Raw genomic sequence first — 14,827 nt, 5'->3', positions numbered from 1 at the left:
GGTCAACCCTCCCGGCCTGCACCCTGGCACTGCTCTGCGGCTGGCCTACTGAGCACTCTGGCCCCCGGGAGAAACCAGGGAGCATGCAGCAGCCTGGATGCGTTGAGTACAGATATTAAGATAAAGCAAATGTTCTGCCTCTATTCATGTAATATCCTCAGCGAGAAGATCACTTGGTTCCCGTTTCATGAATATCTGCGTGCATGTGTGGGTGTAAATATGTTGCTAAATAGATGACAAGGTATTTTGGTCCTTGGAGTGTGGTGTTTCCGGGGTGGCTTAAACAGACTTTTTATTCTGTGGGTCTGTGTGACAGACATATGAGCTGTAGTCACAGTCAGTGACTACTATCCTCTCAGCTGAAAGAGGAGAGAAAGACAGCCCAAGCTTCCAACATCGAGCAGGCTGGCACCAGTCCAGCACAACACCACGACAGACAGGCAAAGCGAGCTGTTTCAGCTCTGCAGCTTGCTGAAATAGGCTGACTTGGTGTAACAACACAGCTGCCCTCAGGTCTCAGTGGAACCGAAAGAAAGCATGTGTCTCTGGTCGATGGCCTAGACACAACCACTGACCACCTCTGTTAAGGGTAGAACTCAGGTCAAGGATGCACCCAACTCCACTAACCATACCAGCCGAGTCAGCTGAGTTGGGCCTGTGTATGCTGATGACAGGGCTGTAAAAACAAGAGTTCCAGCCCTGTAAGCACCACCCCCACCCCCCAGCCCCCTCCTTCTCTCTTCATCCTCAGTGAAACCACATGGGTCTTTGTGTCCAGCTCTCTCAGAGGAACACAACACTGAGGCCCACCATACAGCTCTTCTTTCAAAGGCTACTTCTGATGTGGCCGTTCAGAACTCACTTTTTTCCTCTTTCACTCACATAGACACACTTTGTTACACACCATTTTTGTTACCGTCTATTCCCTCTACTGTCCCTTTAGACAATTTAGTTTACCTGTCTAAAATGCAAAGAAAACAGTGCTTATCTGGTGAAAAGACTCAACAGTTGATATTTGTTGCCACATGTGGAGACCTACAGTTGAACACATCTTGTACTGCATTTTTTGGTGTTGTTTTTGGTCCTCCTTGCACGCCTTTCCTTTTCTCTCTCCTGCTTTGCGATGACATATGTGTGCTTATGAGAAACAGATGTAGCCTAGTGCATGAAAGCAATTAAGGAGAGAGAGAAACGTTGTTAACAGTGTTAAGTTGTAATGTAGTTTGTTACAAGAGAAAGAGAGAGATGGAAGAAAGGGTAAGAATGGTTATCTGAGCCCTCCAATGTTATCTAGAATTTCTATACTATTATATAGTAAGCAGATCTGTTTCAAGTGTGTCGTCCAGACCAGGCCGAGGTTGAAGCAGGGGGGTTTCCGAACGGATGTGACTGGGTCAGTGCGAGGGTAGCTGGGGTTGGGGTGAGAAGGGAAGGTAGGTGGGTCTGATTCAGCAGCTCTTACAAGGGAGTCTCTTCCTGCTTGGTTTAGGAAACGGTGCCATCTGAGTGAAAAAAGTAATGATGGTGTTAAGAAATGTTGATTGTTTAACTTCCTACCACCTGTATTATGTTCACACAATACCTTTTTGGCCATAAAATAGTTTCTATAACACCACACCCATGTCAAAGTGCAGACTGTGTGTTACATAGCAGAAGCACATTAATGCAGCTGTTTCGAGTGATAGCTGCAGATTCAGCACTGCGAGGGAGAGACAGACATAACCACATACCATAAGAAAACAGAACAATGTCGGATACTGTGTAAAAAAAGATGCATAGTTTTTTTACTAAAGAAAAGAGAAAAACAGAGATTATCACAGGCAGTCAAGATCCTCAACCTAAACTCCAAAAGGTCCCAGGCAGGGATTGAAACCAGGAACTTCTTGCTGCAAGACACTGTACCACTGTGCCATTGACATACATGAATTGAGTAGGGGGAAAGCACACACATATACAAAGCTACTTGGTGTGTATCAGTGTTTTTGTGCAGGATGTGGATGTTTTAAACTGAACCATATGTATTTTCTATAGCCTATGGTGCTGCTTGCCCTTTAGAATGCCCACGATCATCCATACTAAGCAGATGTTTATACACGACACAGTAACTCTGTTATGTTCACTATATTGCATCTACATTATCGTTTCAGTCTCTGTCACAGGGACAGTTTATGGTTGCCTGGGAATATATTTAGTCATTTTTAGCAGACGCTCTTATCCAGGGCTGCGTCCATCATAGGACGAATCTTAATTTTACGGGCCGTTCCCAAAGACATCGTAGCTTAAGTGTCTCTTGAAAATTCGTAACTCTTTAAAGCGCATAGATTACCCTACTCCTTACGATCATGTTTGGGAAACGCACGTAAGGAATATCGATGGTTTAGTTTTTTTGCTCGATCGTTGCTAAGATCCATTGTTATTGGGAAACGCAGCCAAGAGCGATAAGAGCAATGCTGTGATGTCACACTGGGGGCAGACTAGTCTTTGCCAAGTCTCCATTCATTAGCAGGTGGGCTAAAGGGTAGCTAAATAGTCACAGGAAGTGTTTTACAGAGAGATAGAGAGCCTTGAAAAAGAAGGGGAAGTAAATGAGGGAGACCGAGAGGGAGATTTAGTTTAAATCAAATCCTTGCATTGGGGACAATTGACAGGAGAATAGAGAAGTTTTGCAATGTGGTCTTTCAGAGTTGAGAAAGACAGTGAGTCACTTGACAGTAAGCGAAGAAAATGTCTCCAGTTACACAGAGGGAAGTCTGGGTGTGTGTGTGTGTGTGTGTGTGTGTGTGTGTGTGGGGGGGGGTTGTGTGCTGAGGTTGTTTTTGTGGACTGCAGATTCAGACCTGAATATGGGCCTGAATCCACATCCACACTCTTAAACATCAACATTACAAAACACGCATTCTCAAAATGTCTGATGCATGTGTTTCCAGAGAATGAAGGAGACAAACACATACAAACAACACTTAGCACATATCCTATTCCCTAAAGTGCAAAATATGTAGGTAGATACTTAGGAAATGGATATATGGATATGATACACAAACTCAGTGCAAACACCCTGCCAAACCTCCTCCAAAATGATGTCCTGCTGTGTGTCTGGATGTGTGATTGCAGTTGGAATTCCAGATGTTGTTCATGGAATTCTGCTTCATCTCTGGACTCCAAATGTGACTTACCCCTCTCTCTTTCTCCCTTCCTCCCTCCTACCCTCTCCCTCCCTCTCGCCTTCCATCCCTCCCTCCGCCTATGCCTCGTGACTTTCAACTTCTCAGCCCTAAAAACGTTCTCCCACAAACCAGATGGAAATGCATGGTGACCTAAATTATTTTAACACACATAGGAAAATAGCTCATCAACTTAACTACATAAACCCTTTTGTTTTAATCATATATATCATATACTGACTAAACCCATTTCCCCCCTCTGCTTTCTCTCATGCTCATGTTCATAATGTCAGCTGTTTGTCAGCGGCCTCATTAGTAAGGAGGAGACGCCTTTGCCTGCTTGTTTGCTGTTTGATTACAGGCTTTATTGACTCATAACACACACACACACACACACACATGCACACACACACACACACTTCAGCTGAGATTTGTTTTCCTGATGCTTGCGCGCGCCAAAGGGTTTACTCAATCTTCTTCACCCCTGCTTTCATTTAATCATTGGACACGGTCTGTATTTTCCGACCCAGTTTCAGGCCTGCCAGTTTCCAGACCCCAGTAAGAAGAAAGAGCTCTCCGGGAGCAAGAAGCCTGGAGGTGCAGGAAGACTAGGAGGATCACTTCCAGTGAGGGGACTGTGATGAGGACACACCAGACGATAGGACATGCAGCAGTCAGTAGGGTTTTAAGTCAATTATTTGTTTCAACATTAGTTGAAATATTCAACTTCAAGGTAAAAAAAAAACAACAGCTTGTATGTACATGTGAATAAATAAACCACATGGAAATCTTTGAAAATGTTTTATTTTCAATATAAAAGTGGAAAAGACAGACATCACAATTTCATCGAAATTGTTTAGATAGTTACCATTATTATCATCATCATTAATATTATTATTGTTTTGAACTACAGGAAACCCCTTCCTCCCTGAAAAGAACACAGCACCATGATTTGAGAATGAGAACTGTAAACAAGTGCAATGACAAAAGGAGTCATTTTCAATATCTTTAATTTATTTCATTTGAGATGGAATAAAAACAATCAAGTTTCAAAATAATCTATCCCCGTCCCATTCACTTTCCCCAAGTCAAATATAAAATTAAGGCCATTTTCAAAATGCAGTTCCCTGTCCAGCAGGACATTTAATGACAATGTACAATAAAACACATTCTATACATGGAGAACAACAATAACAATAGTAATAGTCACAATAATAATGACAACACCATTCATCATAATAATAACTGTTACTAAAAAAGTTTAATATAAAAGAGTGTTAAAGACAAATTGCTTGATACTGGCTCACTGAAGTTGAAATGTTTGGCATTGTTCTAGTGAATGTAGGGTAAAAAGTGATTGCGTGTATCAGTGTTTGTGTGTACTTGTTTTTTAGTGTGTTTGCATGTGGTGATATAAGACCGACAGTAAGACATCATCTAGCATCAACGACTATCAAGAAGCAGAACATAATCAGATGCTGGATTCGAAGCGGAAATTCACAGGGACACAAACACTGATCTAGAACATCTAAAAAAAAAAACATTTAGTAAGACTAACCAAACAGCAATGAGCTGGCGTCAACAACCACAACGAGAGAGAGAGAGAGAGAGAGAGAGAGAGAGAGAGAGAGAGAGAGAGAGAGAGAGAGAGAGAGAGAGAGATACAAAGTATAGAAAAGACAAAGGAACTGAGATTAAGCTACTGACTGGGAGAGAAAGAGCAAAAGGAATCTGTGTTTAGTTTGGCAGTGGTAGGAATGTCTTATCAAGTAGAGTCTTGCTCTAGTTCATCCCTCCGGCTCTCTCTCTCATTTTCCCTTTTTCACCCCCTGTCTTTCTCCTCTCACTCTCCTCTCTCTTGAAACTTTTCTCCTCTCTTCATTCACTGTCTCCCCTCACCCTCCCCTCATCTCTCCTCCCCCACCCTTCCTGCTCTACACTTTGTCCAGTAGGGAGCGCTGGCAGTAGAGGAGGCGGCGGGGTGTCCCGTACCTCCTGAAGAAGAGCAGGGCCCCCAGGGTGAGGACCACACACACCAGCAGCATGAGAGGAATCACCACCGCCGCCGCCCCGCCCCCGGCCATTCCCCCATCGTCCTCCATCTCGATTATGATCACCTCCGTCTCACGCTCCACCTCGTCCACCTCGTTCTTCTCGTCCTTCTCCCTGTCTTTGTCGTCACGGTCCCTGTCGGGGCCTCCGGGTCCCTTGCCGTCGGTCTTGGGGTCCTCCTCTGGACAGCCCATCCAGTCTCGGAGGGCAGACTTGGGGTAGCCCGGCTCCACCCTCAACATCTGATTGTTGAACTTCCAGTACTTGTTGGCTTTGTAGAAGTAGGTGTGTCCTGAGGAGGAGATATGGAAGCACGTGGATTAGGTTGTATTATAAATGGATGGTCATGGCTTGTTTTAGAGCTGTTTTTGTACTTGAGTGTTTGTAAGGATAGATTTTGTATGAGAATGGCTTGCAGGACTCCTTCAAAAAGAGTCTCAAAGGCTCTTTCTGTCTGAATAACTTAACAAACACACACACACATGCACATTGTGTTCAAGTTGTTACCTTGATCCCTGCTCATGAAGGCAGCTTTAATGTTGTCCGGGACTCCCTGCCATACACTGATGGGTTTGGGGTATTCAGGATCCACAGACCGTGTGTCCTCATTGAAGCGGTAATACCTGGAAGGAGCCAGACAAGGACATGTTCCAGGTCGCCATGCATGCATCCGCTAGGCGACAACAGCCCGTCTTGACCACACAAGTACAAGCTTAATTGTCTTCATCTAAGTATCTAGGTGGTTGGTCTGTTGGTGTGTTTTTAGAAAGCGGATTGGGTGGGCCACTGAGCTTGAGACTAAACTAACTAAGTGAAACACAGAATTAAAACACATTTGCAGCCAAAAACAGAAGAAGAAAGAAGAAGATGAAAAAGCCCAACTCATTTTACAACGCCGCCAGCATGACGACTTGAGGGAGGTGACGTACTTGTTTGCTCTGAAGTAGTATGTCTGTCCAGTGGGGGTGTAGAACAGGGCAGCATCCAGTCTGTCTCTGGGGAGACCTGAGCCCATTTCCTTTATAGTCTTAGGATAGCCAGACTCCAGGTTGGATTCAGTGAACACCCAGTACTTGTCTCCTACAGGGAGAGACAGATAAAGGGAGAATTACAAAGAATTCATACAAATATTTGTCTTTGGACGTATTGTATGGAAATCTAAGCAGAAGAAAAGCAAGATTTACCTTTGAAAAATACAAATTTTCCATCATCCCTTTCAAAAGCGGCATTGATATTCGAAGGTAGGCCTCTCCAGAAATGGCCAATAGGCATTGGGTATCCTTCTAACACTCGATTGTTACGGACACGCCAAAACCACTTATCCTAGAAGAAAATAAAAAAGGTTTCAAGAGCTGTTCACTACTGTTATTCTACAGTGTTTTTTAAATGCTGTTTTTATTTCTATAATAATGAGCCACTAGCTAAAATGTATTTGTCAGTATGCAAATACACAACAAAATGCATATTATATAAGTACCTTGAAGACAAACATTTCTCCTCTGAGGATGGCTATAGTGTCAAAGTGGCCCTCGCAGACATTGGGGCCAAAGCGAGGGATCCCAGGTCTGTGTGTGGGCCCTGGTGTGTCATAAGGCGTGTGGGGTGTTACAGGGGGCGGGGGGCGAGGACCAGATCCAGACCCTATAACACAGGGACAGAATACCTCATCGATGCATTGATATATATTGTAATGCAATAAATCTAACATCAACCTCAAACATAATTGAACCACAGGAGGAACAGGATCAAGTCATTTCCTTCAGGATCTGTTATCCACCATTTTTGTTTTCCTTTCTTCAGAAGGGATTCTGTGCATCTGTGCATGTTAACGTAGATGACATACTAACTGTTATTCAGTGACACTACGCTTGTCATGGTATGAGTCGTTGCCTGTGACTCACCATAGAGCTGCTGTACGCCCCGCCGATCATCCTCCGGCAGCTGGAAGTTATCCGTGTCCATCCACTGGTAGAATGGTGCCATGATGGCCGAGGGGTCGTTGGAGTGTTCCAGTCCCAGGGCGTGGCCCAGCTCATGGACTGACACCAGGAAGACGTCATTACCTGAGACAGACGCAGGATCAGGTCAGTCATTCAGACAAAACTCTTTACAAAGTCTCCTTTAGTTTTAGAAACGGTCAAATTCTCATTCTGTTTTTTCCTGACAACTTTCCAATCACTTTCTCTTTCTTAACCCCCTCCCCCAACCCCACCCCTCTACCAGGGCATCCCAGGTCGCTCACCCAACAGATCCTGGTTGCCTACAGTCCACGGCTCTGCGGCATCAAAGTGGGTGTCTCCGCCAATACCGTTACCGGGAAAGTAAGCATGGGCCAAGAACCCGCCCTCGCCGTCAAAGGGACTGCTGTCACCGTGGAAACCATCAGCGAAGAAGAGCATGATGTCAGCGAACTCCTCCACCTTGTCCCGTATGTAGCTGTAGGGAATCTCCCGGAAGCGCAGAGGAGTGACGCTCTCCCAGACCTTGAAGGCCTTCCTGATAGCCTCATGGGTCTCATACTCCCCTACCTTAGGAGTGTAGTTCTGTATACTGAAAGAGAGACAGGGAGAAAGAGCAGTATGGGAGACCAGAGCTAGAATTAGAGTTAGAAAACACACGTTTTTCATTTTGCCTTCAATGAGGCAAGAAGCAGGCCGAGGGGGGGTCAGGCAGAGTATGATGTTGATACAGACAAAATGAGGGCCGGTGGTGGATTAAATGAGATCAATAGTGACATAAAACTGAATGCATGTTCATGCCTCGGTCTCAAACATTCACCCGTCTACATAAATGATATTGTGCAAATGATTTCCAAACCATTTACATTTAGTCATTTAGCAGAAGCTCTTATCTAGAGCAACTGACAGTAAGTACAGGGACATTTCCCCTAAGGCAAGTAGAATGAAGTGCCTTGCCTAGAGACACAACATCATTTGACACGGCCAGGAATCGAACATGCAACCTTATGATTGGTAGCCCGATTCCCTAACCGCTCTGCCATCTGACCCTATATACAGTACTATGTTGTGCATTGATTTCACCATAGGATAACATGCCATGTTTGGGTATGGAATCACATTTGACCCATTGTCAAGTTTGTGTACGACAGTGGTACTTCAAGGCGCTGACTTACGAGAAGGTGATGTCTCTCTTCTCCCACTTCAGGCCCTGGATGGCAAAGCGCTTCTTCCTCAGGTTGGTCTTCAGCTCGGTGCCAAACTTGTCTGGCACGCCACAGCGTGGTCTGCTCATGGCTCTGGCACACACACATCACACACTGGTCACACTGAGCCCAAGAACACTATATCAGGCTCTGTAGCCTGTGACAAAATGGCTTCCTAATTATTAGAACTCATGAAGAACCTTGAACTTTGTTTGAAAAACGTTTCTAAATTTTTCAGATCCGTGGTTAATTGTAGGAACTTTATCAACTTCTTATTTCACAATTAAAAACACAAGTAACTGTTCTCTTCTTAACCTTATCTGAGTAACTAACCATCTTCCTTCTAAACAGGTGTGCGAAGAGTGGCTCAAAGCCCTGCGTCTTAGTCTTGTCTAACCCAGGGTGATCTTACTTGACGGTGTCGGGGTCGATGGAGCCTGTGATGGTGAGACCGTAGAACCTCTGCATGGCAGCGATGGCCGAGGTGATGGACTGAGGAGAGCGGGCCGTGTGCGTCCGCAGGTCACCTGGAGGCAGGTAGCCATACTGCTGCAGCCAGGCCTGCGGTGGAGCGAGCAGAGGAGAGAGGGGATTCACATCAGTCAGTGGGAGAGACACGTGTAGATGTGAAGTATCAGATACGCAGAGTGAGAAACTGTGTTTAGAAGAAGTCTCTTGTGTACCCTATTGCTGGGAAAGTACTAAATCAACAAAGTCAGTTGCCAAATAGCATTTATTATAGATGTGTATGGTGCAGGTGTCTGATACACTCAAGCTGAGCATCTCAGAAGACTGGACAAAGAATACAGGAACGAAGGGCAGTTAAATAGTTTAAATAGTATCACAATATGGGAGGGGGGGTGACAATCAACATAGCCTTCGCAAGCACAGACAGAAGATGCCGCATCCATGGTGCTAGATAGCTTTTGTTTAGTCTTTAGATAGGGCTCCTAGAAATGGTCCTGTGTTCCCCCTATTTCCTCCTCCAGTTTCTATACAAAAAACACACTGTAACATAAAAACACCTTAGAGGTATCGAGAGAAGAGAAACACTGAAACCCATTTGACACACAGCAAAACTAAAAACATTTAGTTAGTAGGATTAATGATTTACCTAAATGTCAACATCCCAAAAACGACCAAAACAGTATAACTTCTTACAAACAGATATACAATCACATTTATACTGTGGTTTATATTTACCTAAGAGCAAAACTCCTAATATTGCCTGGTTTCAGTGTGAGCAGAGATACTGGTTGTATACTGTACATAACCTTATGTTTCCCTGGAAAGCCATCTTGCTCTAGTTCTGGACAGGTCTATTATCTGGAGGAGTTCCACCGGCTCCATTCCAAACTCCACCCACACTGTTTCTGCTATACCCTTTTCCCAGTTCCCAAATAGGTGGTAACAGCACTGTGACTTCTGTGAGTTAGTGGAGTCTTTGACATTATCTTCATTTAATGAACCTCTTTCACAGCTACATGAATGTTGCTACATGTGTGTGTGTCACCGAAAGAGAGAAAGATTGTGAAGGGGGGGGGGGGGGGGAGCAAAGTTAGTCAGTGTCTCTGTTTAAACAGCAATGTCAGTCAGTAATTTACTGAGAAGTTCCTGGGAATTTCTTTGCAATCCTTTCCAAACCTCAAAGTCAAGTCTTAATCTCCTTCATCCCTGTCTCCCACTCAACTCCTCCCTCTCTCTTATGGAAAACCTTGAGGTTTGAGGGTAAATAATTGTGAACAACCACACCCAGATCAAAGTATGGAGTCAGATCATTACAGTAGACTATCTGCTGGGGAGCTGCCCACGAACCAGGCACATAATCAGCAGAACTTCAAGATGTTTGGTTGCCATTTCAGCATTTTTATGTTTCAACATGTGCTATGATCAAATAAAACACTCTGAGGTACATTATTCCCTGTGTTCGTGGGTTTCGTAGGTGTACAGTTAGCACACGCACACATGAGAGTGAGAGAAAGCATGTGCAATAATGTGCTGCTCCTAATTCAACCCAATCACACAATGTGACAGAAAATCTAGATTAAATGATGGTTTGAGAAAAGAATAATTGAAAAGATGTTAAACTTCTGAACAAAAGATGAACATCTCTCTCTCTGTCTGGACATCCTTTCTAGATGCCCTCTCTGAATTAAGTATTTTGGCTGTAATTCATGGAGCTCCAAAGCTGATAAAAGACTATCTGTTCCAGCATACTGTTACACTGTCCAACCAGCATGAAGAAGAGAAATACTGTACATTATCATCCGGAATTCAGTGTGAAAGAGTGGCATACTGTAAAAAAAATTGTACACATACTTATTGAAAGATGAGGGATGTACCATTTTTTCTTATGCTTAAGAAACACAAAAATAAAAATTAGTTTTTGTGTTTTTGGTGCACATTAATGCATAGTTACTTTTTGTGTTTTTTCACGATACAAAGTATTTTACACATTGGTACTGTTAAGGTTCAAATGTTGGCCTTGAGGAAAATGGCCACAGGACTTCTATTCAATGACACTAGAAACTTGTTCCCACCAAAAGAGGTTCCACACCACTTTTACTTGGTCCCATAGGTGGCTCACAAAGTCTTATTCATCACAGGGTTATGTTATTTTTAACAACAGCATCAGCTAAAGTAGTCACAGTGGTAGGGCTATACAGTGTATGATGAAGAAATGGCTCTGTCAATTACTAATTTATTTAACTAAAGAATGCACAGAATCTTTTTTATGAGAGTTCAAAGATATATGGCTCAAAACCCTTTCAGACATTATAGGATATAATTGTGTCTGTGTCGGTTTGTCTGTGAGAGAGATATGAGAGAGCGTTTGTGTCCATGAATCCTTACATAGAATGAGAACTAAAGTGATTGAATTGAATTTTAGAGAGGAAAAAAAAAAGATTGTCAGTTGTTCCATTTGCTCTGGGCCAATGGAAAGAAACTCTGGTCAACAGTGATGTAGTCCAAGACAGCCTTACAGGGATACAGCTCAGCTCTCCAGATTACTAATATACTTACACCGTCACAATGACTACGAACAAAACACTAGAATAACACAAGTTCATCAACCATTATCCACAATCATTTCAAACCTAAACAGGCACATGCCACCAATGCAATATTATTATACGTGTGTGCGTGTTTGTGTGTATGTTCTTGTTGTTTGTGGCCTGTGTGTAAATCGCCCCTCTCCCCCTCCATAGGGAATGTGAAATCCCCAGATGCTGTCTTTGAAACGATACATTTTTGCCAACAACAATACAAAGCAACAACATGGCTCTGCTTCCAAAAGCCATCATTCAGCACATCTGAATGACAGATAAGTACTTAGAAGAAATCTTGGAAGTCGCTTTGGAAAAAAGCGTCTGCAAAAATGAATAAATGTAAATGTAAGTATCAGACATTAACATCTAGTGGGGGTTAACTATTTGACAGACACCATATTTATTGGAAAATGAATTGACCTTGTCAATAACTTCCCTACATCTTTCCCTCGTGGTGATGTTGAGTTGAACACGTGTCTTTCCTCCCTCATCACTGATGTTACCACTTGTTAATGCATGTGTAAGAGTTTTCATCCATTTGAAGTCAATAGGACTAAGGATGCAGCCATTGTATTCAAGGAAGGTCTGGCTTTGAGAACATACATCCTCTTCCAGTGAGATAGCTAATTGCTCCATTCATGACTCCAGCCACTGTGATTCCCAAATTGCATCATCTTCACAATGGCTTCTTTTCTTTTCCTCTTCATGTGGTGATGACTGCCCCCCTCTCTTTCCTCCTTCATTCCGTCATTTCATGCCCATTTCCGTTGAGCTGGTCCCCTTTGTACTGAGTGACCTATATGTGTGTGTGTGTGTGTGTAAGTGGCCCAGTAAGCTGTTATTAGCAGACATTTAGTCACTGAGACACTGAGGTGGTTAACGTCCGGAGGAAGTCCCACACGCCACGGGATGTAACCTTTCCCATACAACTTTAGACTTCCTCTGGATCTCAAACTAACCACTCACCTCAACTTACTGTTTGACTCAACAGTTGTAAAGGATGTGGTTAGATAAGTATACTTGGGAAAACGTCTTTACTTACCTGCACCTTACTAATGTGAGTCAGAATAGTTTCATTATTGCTATATTATGATTACTTTTTCAATTTGAAGTACTGGAAATACAATTTAGGTGCATGTAGTTTGTATTAAATTATTGCAAATACATTGATGCCACCAAACTGTGTAGTTTTTTTTTCTTCTGTTTCCAAGATGATTTGTATTGACGAGATCATTGATCGTTTACTATGACAGATATGAAGGGGGAAACTGGTGTGCATATGTGAGGTGGGTGACACAGTGTGGTGACTTCTTGTGAAATAAACACAACATTTTCTCTTGGTGATGATCCTGACCACTGTACTCCCCTGCTAGTGATGACCACACACATTCAAAGTTAAGACTCCTCAACTGCATCTCAGCATCTCTGAGAAAAAAAAGATTTCCAACAGAACTTCTGTTTGCCCATTCTTGTTCTTGAATTTGGCTACCTAAGCATTTTGAAAGATTGAGCTATTATGGCTTAATATGGTCCGTGTAGGTTGCCTGGGTCATCATCCACTCCGCAAACTGACTTATAGCTTAACAACTCGGGCAGACCAGTGTTAGCCTACACAGGATTGTTTTCAGCTTTTTTAAATTTGCCTTCTTTATTTGAAATTAATTAAGAAAATGTTGGCAATACACTTAATGGATTTAGGTCCTGGGCCAATCCGTTAAAACACATAGGCCTAGCTCTGAGCCTAATGTATTTTCACTTTTCTTTCTAATCAAACTTAAAATTAAATAGGCTAACATCTGTTTTACGGTCGCTGACCTTGAAGAGTTTGACTCACCTCTGGCTTCACATCTCGTGGTGTTGCTCGAAGAGCGCTGAAGTTCCATGCCAACAGGAGCAGCAGTTGAACAAGCGGCCTTAATCTGAGTGCCATCTCCCAGAAACGTCTACCGGCGAAATTCTTCGAATGACCTCTTTAAAATCTGTACACTTTTGGCTGTTTTCTTTCTTAATGTCAAAACATTATAGGCCTATTGTGAAATTCCCTAAAAAAAAGTCTGAAGAACAACTCTTACCACGAAGCAACGACCGATTGGGGAAACAAATCGTTAAATTAGGCTAAAATAACAGAAAAAGATGTGTACTCTACTTTGCATTTGTTACATCCGCGCATTTCTTTCCTGTTTACCCAAACAATAGCCTAAATTTCGAGTTTAGTTATGAATTTTGGGAGAAGCTGATAAATATTATTTTAAACAGCTGAGGCTCTTTCCATATTTAGCAACTGACTACTTTGTGTTTTCATAATCGCCGCTCCACAGCGAGTGTGCAATTCCTTTGTAGTTAGTTCCTAATCGTTTTTAACTTTTCGACAAATTATTTGGATGCTCGTTCCTCTCCCCGTTTCACGCAGCTGCAGACGTGGTGTTCGACTAAGTCTCAGGAAGCCTATGCTGGAAAATTAATAAACCTCCCCTTTTGGAGTTAAGCCCTTCCCTTTTACAGCACGATGAACTAGCTGGAAAACGGTTATTATATATTGCTGGTGACCTTTGAATTAGTAGGCTAGCCTTTTTGTCTAATAATCCCTTTGTCACATTCCCATACTCATTGCGTTTAAGTAGGCAATGGCAAAGGTGAACTATTTAGCAAATTCTTTAACTTTGAACCTTGGCCCCCGATTACAATGTTGTGATCCATGTGTTGGGGCTGGAAGATGAATGCCATAAAAATTATACATTTTGACCTGGAAGGAGTAGGCTAGTAGTTTGTGGTTCGTTTTTTAAACACGATCTGAATACTTCACTTTATAATCATTGTCCAAATCCTGATAAATATATTGGCTTTATACACAATTATATATACAGCCATATAAATGTAAGCATCAATACAATTCCACCAGATGAATTGTACTAACTATGACCACTGAATGCATGAGGTGATGGCATAATCAGTTCCTTGCTGTAAAATGAAAACTGACAAGGATAATTAATAGGATCTGGTTAGCCTTACTAAGCAAATGTTGACAAATGATCATTTTAGAGGCAATTTCTCATCCCTTAAACTGTTTTGTCCTCTGCTTTTGCCACCAAGAATCATTCTTTTTTTGTGTGTGATCTGTATAGTAGAGTGTATACTGCCACCTGCTGTAAAACATAGGAAGCACATTCCTTTTAAAATTAGATTTACATAACACCTATACCTATCTTCCCAGTGCATAAGCACACACACGCACAAATCAGACTGCCTTGGTTGTCATGGTTGTGGAGCTTAGGGCTGAAGTGAGGACTGCTGGCCTCGTCCCCTCCCTTCGTCCTTTCGGTTGATGTGACAGACACAGAGGAAAGCAGAGGAGTTTAATTGTGTTGAGAGAGGGTAGGGATTAGGGACTACTGTGTGTGAGG

At 42.7% G+C, this 14,827-nt stretch overlaps 1 protein-coding gene across 1 annotated transcript; it reads right to left on the bottom strand.

Annotated features, from left to right (window-relative positions):
- Nucleotides 1-4,154: 4,154 nt before the first annotated feature.
- mmp14b (matrix metallopeptidase 14b (membrane-inserted)) lies at nucleotides 4,155-13,877 on the bottom strand. The gene is made up of 10 exons (XM_084707315.1): nucleotides 13,261-13,877; nucleotides 8,789-8,937; nucleotides 8,347-8,469; nucleotides 7,456-7,763; nucleotides 7,115-7,276; nucleotides 6,691-6,854; nucleotides 6,398-6,536; nucleotides 6,143-6,293; nucleotides 5,721-5,836; nucleotides 4,155-5,505 (listed from the first exon to the last, which is right to left on the bottom strand). The coding sequence occupies exons 1-10, from the start codon at nucleotides 13,354-13,356 to the stop codon at nucleotides 5,096-5,098; spliced, it is 1,818 nt and encodes a 605-aa protein (XP_084563441.1). The 5' UTR covers nucleotides 13,357-13,877; the 3' UTR covers nucleotides 4,155-5,095.
- Nucleotides 13,878-14,827: the final 950 nt, after the last annotated feature.

This window comes from Hypomesus nipponensis, chromosome 10 (genome assembly GCF_054491055.1).
Source record: "Hypomesus nipponensis isolate SF chromosome 10, ASM5449105v1, whole genome shotgun sequence".
Classification (NCBI taxonomy): Eukaryota; Metazoa; Chordata; class Actinopteri; order Osmeriformes; family Osmeridae; genus Hypomesus; species Hypomesus nipponensis.
This window is presented reverse-complemented; position numbering and strand designations above follow the sequence as displayed.

What these genes read in the sequence shown, in the direction of transcription:
- mmp14b (XM_084707315.1), bottom strand. Translation starts at nt 13,356, where the DNA reads ATGGCACTCAGATTAAGGCCGCTTGTTCAACTGCTGCTCCTGTTGGCA. An exon ending in ATCGACCCCGACACCGTCAA is followed by an intron (nt 8,470 to 8,788) that starts GTAAGATCACCC and finishes TGTGTGTGCCAG; the next exon opens with AGCCATGAGCAGACCACGCT. An exon ending in AAGAGAGACATCACCTTCTC is followed by an intron (nt 7,764 to 8,346) that starts GTAAGTCAGCGC and finishes TCTCTCTTTCAG; the next exon opens with TATACAGAACTACACTCCTA.